This window comes from Natator depressus, chromosome 2, assembly GCF_965152275.1.
Source record: "Natator depressus isolate rNatDep1 chromosome 2, rNatDep2.hap1, whole genome shotgun sequence".
Lineage (NCBI taxonomy): Eukaryota > Metazoa > Chordata > Testudines > Cheloniidae > Natator > Natator depressus.
The window spans coordinates 181492141-181505121 of record NC_134235.1 but is presented as its reverse complement, the minus strand read 5'-3'; the positions used below and the strand labels follow the sequence as shown (position 1 = coordinate 181505121).

Below are 12981 nucleotides of genomic sequence, written 5' to 3'. Positions count from 1 at the left end.
ATTACCATTGAGTTTTGCTGAAGCAAATAGTAGTTCTTTTCACCAGATTGCCTGAAGTCTCAGTCCAAAACCACTGAAGTGAGCGGGAGTTTGGCCATTTACTTCAATTGGAGTTGGTACAGATCTTTAGTGAGCAAGTACTTTTTTCCTTACATACTTTAGAAATCTCCTTCTGGAGGAGGATGGCAGGGGTGGGAACTCAGCATTGAGATTTTGTATTTGTTTATAATATTAGGTGTGTCAAAACAGCATTTATTAAAACTTTATTTTTATATGGTTTAAGGGTCGTGTGGTGGAAAATATTTCCAAAAGGTGTGGTGGGTTCCTGAGACAGCTTAGTTTGAGAGGATGTCTTGGTGTTGGAGACTCCGCTTTGAAGTAAGTAATCTATCCACAACTTGATTTAGACATCTTTGTACAAATCTTTCTGACTTATTGTAATCACTCAATGTGAATTCCAGTTTGGGCAGAGAATAGTTAATATTTTCTTGAAATGAATTAAGTAATGAGAAGAGTGAGAGATCATTTTTAGTTTTCCCAGCTATTACTGATTTTGAATATTTTAAATGCTTAACAATGGAACATATTTTTGCTGACTAGTTGTTTGCACCTGGAAAAAAAAAAGTTTTCTGGAGTAAGTATTCAACAAATTTGTGGTGAACAGTTTATTTCTTTCCTTTTCATGACTAGTCTTAAAAGATAAACTATGTTTTCTCAATAGAAGCCTTGTTGCTTTTAAATAGCTAAGCCATATATAGAACTAACCAAATTTTCTTTTCAACATAAAAAAAAAAGTTGGCAAGAAACAATGCATTCTTTTCAAAATGAAAAACCCATACTAGTAACAGAATTTCTTTATAAAGAGTAGGGGAAAAAGCAAGAAGCAACCAAATTTTCTGTTTCAAATAGAACATGCTCTGCTTTGTAAAACAAAGTTATTGCTGGAATCAGTTAAAAATTTCCTATTTAAAATGAAAAATTATGTTGGAATCAATAAAAATATAAAACTTACAACAAAAATCATGTAGGAACAAAACAACGTCTTTTAAGGAAAAAAGCCATGTTTTATAAAAGGAAAGCTTGTTTTCCAGAGCGTAAAAAGGAAAGGAAAAGACCAGTTAAACCTAACATTAATATTCTCTATGAAGATGTCTGGAAACTTTTTCAACCTTTACAACTGTTTTAAAAACTGAATAACTTTATAATTTACTAAAATATTCTCAAGAGGAAACCTTAGTTTTTCCTTATTTTTTTTTTTTCCAGTGAGAAGCTCTTATCCTTCTGGAATAACTTACTTTACATCAATTATCTGCACTGTAACTTTGACATCTTAGCGTGCTTCCATTTGGATGAGCCGTGAGGCCCATAGCAGAGAAGTGAGATGGGCCATAATTTCATTTAAGAGTACTTAAATAACCTCACTGAGTCTCTTCAAATCCTGAGGCTGGTTTAGTCTTTTTTCAAATGTTGGGATTTGTTGAGAGAATCAGGTTCCCTACCATCCCTGCCCCTTCCCTGTTATGAATACTAACAGTGTTGACATTTATAACTGTTTATTTGTGGTTCAGATTACAGGCAGGTGCTGAAAAGATGTATGAGGTTATACAGATAAATTAAACAAGTACACAGAATATTCATGAGCTCATTCAAGTAAATGATGCAAACAGGAAATAACAGAGAGTTAGATGACATGGTTTACATGCTGGTGGCCCGCGTACACTAGTGTTTCCACAGTGACTACCATTGGTGGAGCTGCACTGGTGACAGCAACTAGTGGGAAAAGGCTGTAGTCTGTATACACTCCAAGTCAGAGAAAATCCAATAAATAGTAAGTGATCTAAGCTTTCTTTAGGGAAATAGTTAGGAAGTGCTGTTCTGTTTTCAGATCTGCTTTCTCACCCCTTTTGTTTTACCATGCTTATGTTAAAAATAATTCCCAGTCACTGAAAGAGGTGTCAGATGCATAAATATTGCTTAGTTGAGGTACCTGTATCCACACATGGGTTTTGCAGGACACAATTTTCCCAATAGGTTTACTATTCCTACAGTTTATTGCAGACTGGAGAAAATGTTGAGAGTAATCTACAGAAGTCTCGTTTGTCTCATAAATGTAAGTTTCCCTCCAGTAAATACTTAAACTTTGGAATAGCCGTTTTGAAGATTCAAGTGGAAACTATCAACCATATAACTACAAGCTGTTTCCTCTCTCCCCCAGCCCCCTTGTTTTCAATCCACATTGAAGAGCCAGCAACTATTACCAGCGGTGTGTGTAGTCGCATCTGTTAACCAAGGCAAAACTCCAGGCAAAGCTGTTCTTGTGTGTGTGCCTCCAACTGTGCCCATAAAATTAATAAAGTTGGAGGAAACCTAGATATAAAAATACTGTTCTCAAATGCTGTGTAGCTGTAAATTTTCTTTTCATCTGTGCAGTCTGATATTTATGCATTTCCTCCAGGTAATTAGGGTAATGTTCTATACAGGTTTTTAACACGATAGTGACAACAATCATCTTTACAATTCAGACCCAGCTGATGGTAGTACTTCATCCAGTTGCATATATTATAGTTTATGAATGACCAAAGTATAGGTCTAGGGGACCTACATGGATAATCCAGTAGCTTCAGGGCCTCATCCTGTAGCCTGCTGGGCATCTTCACTTCCCGTTGACTTAGGAAGGATCGGCCCCTAATGTGACCCATTTGAGGATTCAGTAATACAACAGAAAAATGAGTGATCCTCTGCCCAGCGGCTTAACTAGAGTCAAATATCCAAATGTGGTGATACTTGCTCTCTCCTGTTCCTGTTAATGTTTTGAGTTAATAGGTGTAAAGCAGGACAGATCTAGGAGACAACAGAAGTAGACTTCTCCCTAAAATCAAGTTTGAGGGAAAATGATGGGAACTACATTGGTTTTGCCAGTTAACAGAGACAAAAACTTACAAAAGAACTCTGGCAAAAGAAAGAAGCAGCCCCTGTGACAATTTGATCTGAAATTTACTTTGTGGCCCACATCTCAAGGTTGTTGGCTGTTTCTGTATATTAGATGAAGAGGTTGAGGGGAGAGTGCGCTCTAGTGGCTGAATTATAACTTGCTCCATATAAAATTTCATTAACTTTTTATTGCTGTTTTAGGACATTTGCACAGAACTGTAGAAACATTGAACATTTAAATCTAAACGGATGTACAAAAATTACTGACAGGTAAGTGAAAGGCTTTTTTCATGTGATAGTGAAATTTGAAAAAAGAAGTAGCTGAAGATATTTTTAGAGTGTCTGCTGTTTTGCAGCACGTGTTATAGCCTTAGCAAATTCTGTTCCAAGCTGAAACATCTGGATCTGACATCGTGTGTATCTATTACAAACAGCTCTTTGAAAGGTTTAAGGTAAGAATATTTATTCATGTTAAAAGACTATTTTGAAGAACATTTACTGAAATCACAAATTTCTCAATATGTCTTGAAACTTAATACTATGTATCAGCCTCATATATGCACTATACCTAGCATTTCTAAAGGTGTAATGTATAGTGCTTATGTGTGGTCTTTTTCCATGTCTTTTCTGTAGAGCCCTGGCACAGTTCTCCATCATGAATTTGTAACACAATGTTTCATTTGGGTTTTTCACTGTTATCACCATTCTAAGGTTGGATTTAACTTTATGCATTTTTTCAAATTCTTCCAGTGAGGGTTGCAGAAATCTGGAACATTTGAATCTTTCCTGGTGTGATCAGATTACGAAGGATGGTATTGAAGCACTGGTGAAAGGGTGCAGTGGACTAAAAGCACTGTTTCTTAGAGGTTGCACACAGGTACATAACTGCTTGCGTGTCAAGACAATCCTTTAGGAGTACATTTTATATTTTGGTATTTTGAAAACCTCCCTGAATTTAGATGATGATGTTTTTGTTTTAGTGTTTTTTGTTTTTAACACTATAAGGTGTGTACATTTGTAGTGCTACTTTTAATGCCTTCCTTGCTATTTTTTTTTCATTAATACAGTTGGAAGACGAAGCACTGAAACACATTCAAAATCACTGTCGTGAACTTGTAATCCTGAACTTGCAGTCATGCACAGTATGTATTTTAAGCTTTGAAAGAGTCCATTCTACTTTTATAGCACCTTTTATCTAAGGATCTCAAAATGTTTTTCAGACATAGATGAATTCAAGTCTTATGCTTTTGAATAGTTGGGAGAGCACGTTTCTACAAGTCACAGAATATTTCAGTCACAGTGTTGATAAAATAGCTGAGTGGAACATGGCCTCTGCTGCCTGGAGGCCATAAACCAGCTGAATATTTCCACAGCTGAATGAAGATTTGGAACCTTTGGCTTTCCATTATTTTTAGTTGTAGATAGCTTTAGCTTTTAACTAGTAACTGGAATCAGTCAACTACCATGGGCTGTATACAATCAAAGTAACCATGCAGTCTTACTGATGTTATGTTATCCCTGTTCTTCCAGGCCCCAAGCCCCAAAGTCTGTCATCTGTGGTCCATTTTTAATTGTAAGTTCTTTGGGCAGAGACCATGTCTATGAGGTGCTAAACACATTCTTGTGTGCTGGATAGTTTAAAAAAAAAAATCTAGTAGCATTACAGCTGCTAGATTATGCTAGGACAGTCCTTGATAGCAGGAGAGAAAAGCATACATTCTCAACATAATATGGAGGGATTTAGTTGCTCATTTACCTATGAATGGAAATTGCTGCTGTTTATCTAATTCAGTGGATCCCACACTGCACTGAAAATATATTTGTTTTATGGTATCATTTTATAAGCCTGATTTACTCCAATCTAACTCTGTAAGATGGGGGAAGTCTCCTTTTTGTCTGAAATTTCTAATGGTTACTTTCAGAGAAGAGAATTGAAAAAAAAAAAAAGAGAGAGAAACGGGAGATGAATTGGCCCATCCGTTCTTTGGTTACAGAACTATGAAAAACTGTAGTTTTTTACTTTTGAAAAAGTTTTCTGCTGTTTATTGCAAGAGCATATCACAAAAACTACTTGGTCTGAAACCTTCAAATCTGTTTTATTCATTATTCCTCAATGAGTACTCCAGCATGGGACCATTTGTATTAAGGTTTGATGGGAAATTGTGGACTTATTAGATGCTAAAGTCTTAAATATCTTAGAACACTGCAAACATTACAAGCTATATTAGAAGTCTTGCAGTAGTTAAAAACTTTGTGAATGCAGAGCTTGTGCCTTCCATGAGATGAATGTCTAGGTTGTGACGGTGAGGCAATTTCCATTACAATCCTTACTTCTTTCAGTCTCTAACTTTCTTAAAAAATAGCAAAAACAACTTATCCATTTCTTCTTGAAGTTTTGCATGCTTATTTTCTTTAAAGGTCCAGGTTGGAAATGGAGCTTTTCTCCTTTTTTATTTGCCATATAAAGGAGGTCTGAACTTTTTTTTCCTGTTTGAATCTGAGTTTGCTGCAGGACCTCTGGGAAGTCTCATGGATGTTTATTGTGAACTCTAACATCTTAACTGAAGGGACAAGGGTATAGAAGCTTTTAACAGTCTTTCTGCATCTAAAATGTTAGTCACATAATTAGATGTTACTACAACAAAACCCAAGAAGTCTGACTAAGAATCTGTCCCTCTCAGTTGCTCAGCTGCTAAACATTCAGTGTCTAAACTTTTGTGATATCACCGTTCCACTATTTCTTCAGCTTATATGGGATCTGAATTCAAACTCAAAAATAATTCAGTATTCTTTGGCAATCTGGCTTCTAAAATGGGACCCTCATAATTGATTTTTTTGTCCTCTGTAAGATTTAATGCATAGGACTTTTTTTTTGAGATTGGGTGTCTAATTTGACTATTTGAACTTCTGGAGTTCTGCAGAATGTAGAGATTCTTCAATTGCTGCTTGAAGAGTTGGGATAACCTTTCTAATCCAAGAGGTACGCTTCAAAGAACTTAAAAGCTTTGCATTCAAAAGCAGAATAGATAAAATCTATAAAACTAAATTTGATTGAATGAATATGCATTCACCACAAGTGTTTAGAAGCTTCATGGAATAGTTTCTAAGCTTCATAAATCAAATATCTTTAGTTCAAGTAGCATAATACATCCGCAGAGATTGTAAACCTCAGTAAGACAAATATTCTGATTCAAGGAATTAAGAAGCTTCACAAAACAATGGGCCAGATCCTGGGATGTGGCTAGCCTACATGGAGGACCAGTCTGGGGGCCTTACCTGGTCTTGATGTAGCTCTATGCAGGCTGGTCCCTCAGCAACTGTTAGACTAGCTCAGTGGTCTCCAACCTTTCTACTCACAAGATCACTTTTTGAATTTAAGTGCAACCCAGGATCTACCCCACCCCTTCCCTGAGGCCCTGCCCCACTCACTCCATCCTTTCCCTCTCCGTCGCTCACTCTCCCCCCCACCCTCACTCACTTTCACCGGGCTGGGGCAGGGGGTTCGGGTTCGGGAGGGGGTGTGGGCTCTGCCCTGGGGTCAAGGGGTTCAGCATGTGGGAGGGGGCTCCAGGCTGAGCCTGGGGCAGGGGGTTGGTGTGCAGGAGGGGGTGAGGGGTGCAAGCTCTGGAAGGAGTTTGGGTTCAGGAAGGGGTACATGGCTCTGCACGCTGCCCCTCTCTGCAGGCACCATCCCCGCAGCTCCCATTGCTCATAGTTCCCCGTTCCCGGCCAATGGGAGCTGTGGGGGTGGTGCTTGCAGGCAGGAACAGCACACAGATTCCCCTGTCCCCTCTCTCCCCCGGGGCCGCAGGGGCGTGGGGCTGGGGCAGGCAGGGAGCCTGCCGTAGCGACAGCTCCGCTGCACTGCCAGACTTTTAGTGGCCAGAGATCGTGATTGACTGGGAGAGTCTCCAGGATGGACCAGTCGATTGTGATCGACTGGTTGGTGACAACTGGACTAGTCTGAATTCTGTGCTAACTTACACTAGGTTACAACAGCCACAGGGGGCCCCAATGTGCTGCTGAAGATCCAGGGTAGTGCATGACATTCCATGCCCGCTCATCTTCTCTGCTGTATTAGTACTTGAAAGTATGAGTTTTATAAGAGCCCCTACGTTGACTCTGTCACTGGAAGATTACCTTTACAGTAGGGTAATTCTCTGTAAGCTCGTTGTCAGTTTTGGGGCATATTGGACTGGTAGTTTTGCACTGCTTTGAAGAATCTGGCTCAATAGCTTACTGCTACGAAGCATGTTCTCAGAGGTACTGGTGCAGCCTGTTGCTTACATGGTTCACAGGTTAGCACTATGGAGCTTACTAAACTCAGAAGTGCGATCCATCCCTAACGAGATTTGCAGGTTCATTTTTGTGGTTCTTCGAAGTTAGCATGGCATTGACTTGGTAATAAAGTGAACTGGCATTGCCCATGGAGATTATTATTATACCTCATATTCAAGAGGTATTGTATTCAGAATTTATATGGTCTGTGGATTGCAAACATCTTTATGAGCACTGTGGATTTAATTATGCTCTTTCATGAAAAGGATCTAGGTGCTGTGAAATCTTGGATAATTTCAGAGAGAGGGGGTTTGGTTTACAAATTAATGTAGGATTAATGTATCCTTCTCCAGTGGTCACCGAGTCAAGTTCAATTATCTTCTTACTACTGTCACAATAATATCATTTTCAAAGACAAAAATAAGAAAAATTCTAGATAGTTGGCGCCAAGTAAAATAATAGGAGCCATTCACTCAAGAATTTAAGATATACGCTCTTGCTACAATGCCAGAAGGTACAGGACCAATATTAAGTCTAAAATGGTTCAGTATGTCTATCAAATTAAAATGGTTCAAGATGGAAACTCTAAAATCTGTTCTCCTGTCTGTGGATCCAGGAGGATTTACATCAGGTGTAGCTATGAGGTGTACCTGTTTTTTAATCTGCTAGTATTCTGGAATCATGAAAACTGCTTCAGGTTTTCAGATGGGAAAATATAGTATATTACCAATGCATATCTTTCTGGGCTGTGCTAATCTAAGTTCCAAGACTGTTTTTTGGGGTGTTTTTGGTTTGGGGTTTTTTTTTGCTACCTAAAGTAATGTTTGTGGTAGTGGTTAGCTTCAGAAATAAGGTCATATAAACATATCTAGATGATAGGCTCATAAAAACAATAAACACAGTCATCTCAAAAGGCAGGAGAAATCACTGTTTTCATCACATGGGAATAACAATCAAAAGAGGAATGAGCTTGTATTAACACAAAGGATAATTTATTTGGAAGATGTTAAGTTACCAAAGTAGGAAAAACACTTCTTTCAGACAGGAGGATCCAGAAGAACTGACACAATTCATCTTGTTTCTAAATATTATAATCTTTCATTGTGTCCTAGAAGACTATTCATATCATGCGTGCAACTAGTATTGAGGAGCTGTTTTCAATTAGGCCTGTTTCAGAAAATGACCATGCAAATTCAACAGCAAGCAATTCAGAACATAAGTTAGTTCTCTCTATCAGAGTGGCTAAACCAGAACACTATAATGAAAGATTAACTCAAAGGACAGGGAAATGAGAGGTCTAGGTTCTTTTCCTGGGTCTGCTGCAGGCTTCCTGGGTAATTTGGGGCAAATCTCTGTATTTCAACATACCTTCTGTAAAATGGGGATAAGGAATAGCTGCTGACCTGTAATTCTGTTTCTTTGAATATACCATACAATAGGATTCCCACTCTTGGGTTTTGCATCCCCAGTGCAAGACAGGTGGTAATCACTGTTAGTTTTTGGCAGTCTGTGGCATTGGGCATGCGCCCTCCCTCATCTTTCATTCTAACTGCTAGTGCCTCAACTCCCTCTAGACATTTCTTAGTAAATCCCTAAATTTGTGGGAAGGAAAAGCTCCCCTAAAAATACAAACTGCATGTGATTGAAAATTAAAATATTTACCATATGAAAACCATGCCAAGGATGGGAGAAAACCCAGCTTCATGCTGCCTTAGAACAGAATCTCAAATCTACAAAAAGATGTGGGTGAGCAGGAATCCTATGTGGTGATTGTCTCAAAGAAGCAGTGTGTGCTTTCTTGGTGTGTGATTTCCTGCTGATGTTTTGTGGATGAAAATAGACAACTTATCATGGTTGCACACTGTTGATCTGATGTCATATTGCATGGCTCTATTTTTATTCCTAGACAAATTACTTGATAGCAGGATAAACTTCAACCTTTTTTATTTGTTGCAGCAAATTTCAGATGAAGGCATTGTAAAAATTTGTAGAGGATGCCACAGACTTCAGTCACTGTGTGTTTCTGGTTGTAGCAACCTTACAGATGCTTCTCTCACAGCCCTTGGTCTAAACTGTCCGAGATTGAAGTGAGTATGTCACAGTTTTTGTATTCATCATTGGCCTGATCCTGGGAGATTAAGTTTCTCCTATGAAATTCTGAGCACCTTCAACTTCCATTGATTTCCATTGGAGTTAAGGGTGTTCAGCATCAGGGCAAAACCCCAACCCCTGCATATCATGTGAAAAGAGGAAAAAGAATTAAGTTACTAACTGACTCTATATTACTTCATAGATACATACAAAGGATCCTCAGCTGCTGTGAGTTGTCATATGACAATTTCCATGAGCTGAGGATCTGTCCAATAGATACTACATTTTATGGCTCAGTATCTTCTTCTTTTGCCTTACAAATAGTACTGTAAATCATACCTGAAATACTTAACTAGAACTACACTAAGATGACATTTTAGGTGTGTTTTGCCATTAGTATGCTATGCTGCCCAGCATTGTTAGACTTAAATGCACAATGGGCTAAACTGTCATCTACACCCAGTATCTGATGGGCACAGCTGAGGTGGGGTGGCTCAAAATGAAGCTAGTTGCAACTCCCTGATCCTCTGTCTTGTTCTTTCCTGGCACTAGTGTACTTAGAATAGCCTTTAGGTCCAATATGCCAGCCAAGAATAGCTACAGTATAGTAGCACTTGGGCTACACCTCTCCCTCCTTCAGATTGTAATGCCCTTACGCTGAGGGTTGCAGTGGGAATGGCACAGGTGTTGGCCATGCCTGCTCTAAAGTCAGCTGGTGATTCTCCCACAATGGGGCAATGCTCAGCTCTAGAGATGTTTTTGCTTTTGGCCCCTTTACACCACCAGAGCAACACAGAGGGTCTGGAACAAGGAAAATAGTCTGGTTCAGTATATCTGAATTTATCTTCATAATGCTATTACTATAAGTAAATTATCTGCCAATTCAGAAATAATATAAATTTGCTATTAACTTTTTATATTATAGTGGTATTAGCTGCACTTTGCCCGCTATATGAACCAAAATAATTTCATGTAACTCTTAATGCTAAGGAAACTTTCTCTAAAGGGTAAGTATTCACTATAGTTTCCTTTCCTTGGGTTCCCTACTTTCCTTAAAGTGATATATGGTATCAAGAGTGATCTCAAGCCACAAACCTCTATGTGCATGTTAGGTGCTGCAATTATGGGCAGTTCCAACACAGATTTTATTTCACCAACCACGAAAATGCAGCCGTCTCAGGAGTGAAATATAGCTACTTGACAGTGTATGGTAACACTGCACAGTTAATCCTCATTTCTCAATATTTTGAAGAATCTGTTTAACGCAGAAATGGATATCTGCCTCCACCCTAGTCATGAAGAAGATTTCTGTTATGGGGCAACTCTAATTAAAAGTGTAAGATATTTTCCTTTTAAGGTTGATTTTTTAATACAAAAATATTAAGCTTCTTAAGATGAAGTTAAAACCTTAATTATGACAGAAACAGATTCAAGAGTCATAACAGTTCTTAGGGATGCTGACCAATTAAACTTTAATTATGGACCATTAAGGAAAATATATATATCAGTAAACTTTGTATCAAAATCCTGCCTCATACTGAGAATGAGGGGCGATCAGCAGGTTATCTCAAGTGCTTATATATGAATGCACAAAGCCTTGGAAACAAGCAGGAAGAACTGGAGGTCCTGGTGATGTCAGGGAATTATGACGTGATTGGAATAACAGAGACTTGGTGGGATAACTCACATGACTGGAGTACTCTCATGGATGGTTATAAACTGTTCAGGAAGGACAGGCAGGGCAGAAAAGGTGGGGGAGTAGCACTGTATGTAAGGGAGCAGTATGACTGCTCAGAGCTCCGGTACGAAACTGCAGAAAAACCTGAGTGTCTCTGGATTAAGTTTAGAAGTGTGAGTAACAAGAGTGATGTGGTGGTGGGAGTCTGCTATAGACCACCGGATCAGGGGGATGAGGTGGATGAGGCTTTCTTCCGGCAACTCGCAGAAGCTACTAGATCGCACGCCCTGGTTCTCATGGGTGACTTTAATTTTCCTGATATTTGCTGGGAGAGCAATACAGCGGTGCATAGACAATCCAGGAAGTTTTTGGAAAGCGTAGGGGACAATTTCCTGGTGCAAGTGCTAGACGAGCCAACTGGGGGGGGGGGGGGGGCTTTTCTTGACCTGCTGCTCACAAACAGGGAAGAATTAGTAGGGGAAGCAAAAGTGGATGGGAATCTGGGAGGCAGTGACCATGAGATGGTCGAGTTCAGGATCCTGACACAGGGAAGAAAGGTAAGCAGCAGGATACGGACCCTGGACTTCAGGAAAGCAGACTTCGACTCCCTCAGGGAGCGGATGGGTAGGATCCCCTGGGGGACTAACATGAAGGGGAAAGGAGTCCAGGAGAGCTGGCTGTATTTCAGGGAATCCCTGTTGAGGTTACAGGGACAAACCATCCCGATGAGTCGAAAGAATAGTAAATATGGCAGGCGACCAGCTTGGCTTAATGGTGAAATCCTAGCGGATCTTAAACATAAAAAAGAAGCTTACAAGAAGTGGAAGGTTGGACATATGACCAGGGAAGAGTATAAAAATATTGCTCGGGCATGTAGGAATGAAATCAGGTGGGCCAAATCGCACCTGGAACTGCAGCTAGCAAGAGATGTCAAGAGTAACAAGAGGGGTTTCTTCAGGTATGTTGGCAACAAGAAGAAAGCCAAGGAAAGTGTGGGCCCCTTACTGAATGAGGGAGGCAACCTAGTGACAGAGGATGTGGAAAAAGCTAATGTGCTCAATGCTTTTTTTGCCTCTGTCTTCACTAACAAGGACAGCTCCCAGACTGCTGCGCTGGGCATTGCAACATGGGGAGTAGATGGCCAGCCCTCTGTGGAGAAAGAGGTGGTTAGGGACTATTTAGAAAAGCTGGACGTGCACAAGTCCATGGGGCCGGACGAGTTGCATCCGAGAGTGCTAAAGGAATTGGCGGCTGTGATTGCAGAGCCATTGGCCATTATCTTTGAAAACTCATGGCGAACGGGGGAAGTCCCGGATGACTGGAAAAAGGCTAATGTAGTGCCAATCTTTAAAAAAGGGAAGAAGGAGGATCCTGGGAACTACAGGCCAGTCAGCCTCACCTCAGTCCCCGGAAAAATCATGGAGCAGGTCCTCAAGGAATCAATCCTGAAGCACTTACACGAGAGGAAAGTGATCAGGAACAGTCAGCATGGATTCACCAAGGGAAGGTCATGCCTGACTAATCTAATCGCCTTCTATGATGAGATTACTGATTTTGTGGATGAAGGGAAAGCAGTGGATGTATTGTTTCTTGACTTTAGCAAAGCTTTTGACACGGTCTCCCACAGTATTCCTGTCAGCAAGTTAAAGAAGTATGGGCTGGATGAATGTACTATAAGGTGGGTAGAAAGTTGGCTAGATTGTCGGGCTCAACGGGTAGTGATCAATGGCTCCATGTCTAGTTGGCAGCCGGTGTCAAGTGGAGTGCCCCAAGGGTCAGTCCTGGGGCCGGTTTTGTTCAGTATCTTCATAAATGATCTGGAGGATGGTGTGGATTGCACTCTCAGCAAATTTGCGGATGATACTAAACTGGGAGGAGTGGTAGATACGCTGGAGGGCAGAGATAGGATACAGAGGGACCTAGTCAAATTGGAGGATTGGGCCAAAAGAAACCTGATGAGGTTCAATAAGGATAAGTGCAGGGTCCTGCACTTAGGATGGAAG

General features: G+C 40.1%; 1 protein-coding gene across 2 annotated transcripts in view; it reads left to right on the top strand.

The window, feature by feature from the left end:
* Positions 1-12981, top strand: part of FBXL2 (F-box and leucine rich repeat protein 2) — a 128696-nt gene that overhangs the window by 83592 nt on the left and 32123 nt on the right. The window contains exons 5-10 of one of the 2 annotated variants that reach the window (XM_074945488.1): positions 284-378; positions 3133-3201; positions 3288-3383; positions 3682-3808; positions 3999-4073; positions 9166-9296. In XM_074945488.1, coding sequence (XP_074801589.1) covers positions 284-378; positions 3133-3201; positions 3288-3383; positions 3682-3808; positions 3999-4073; positions 9166-9296 — 593 coding nt within the window. The remainder of the gene's footprint in view (positions 1-283; positions 379-3132; positions 3202-3287; positions 3384-3681; positions 3809-3998; positions 4074-9165; positions 9297-12981) is intronic. The other variant, XM_074945489.1, reaches the window with a different exon arrangement.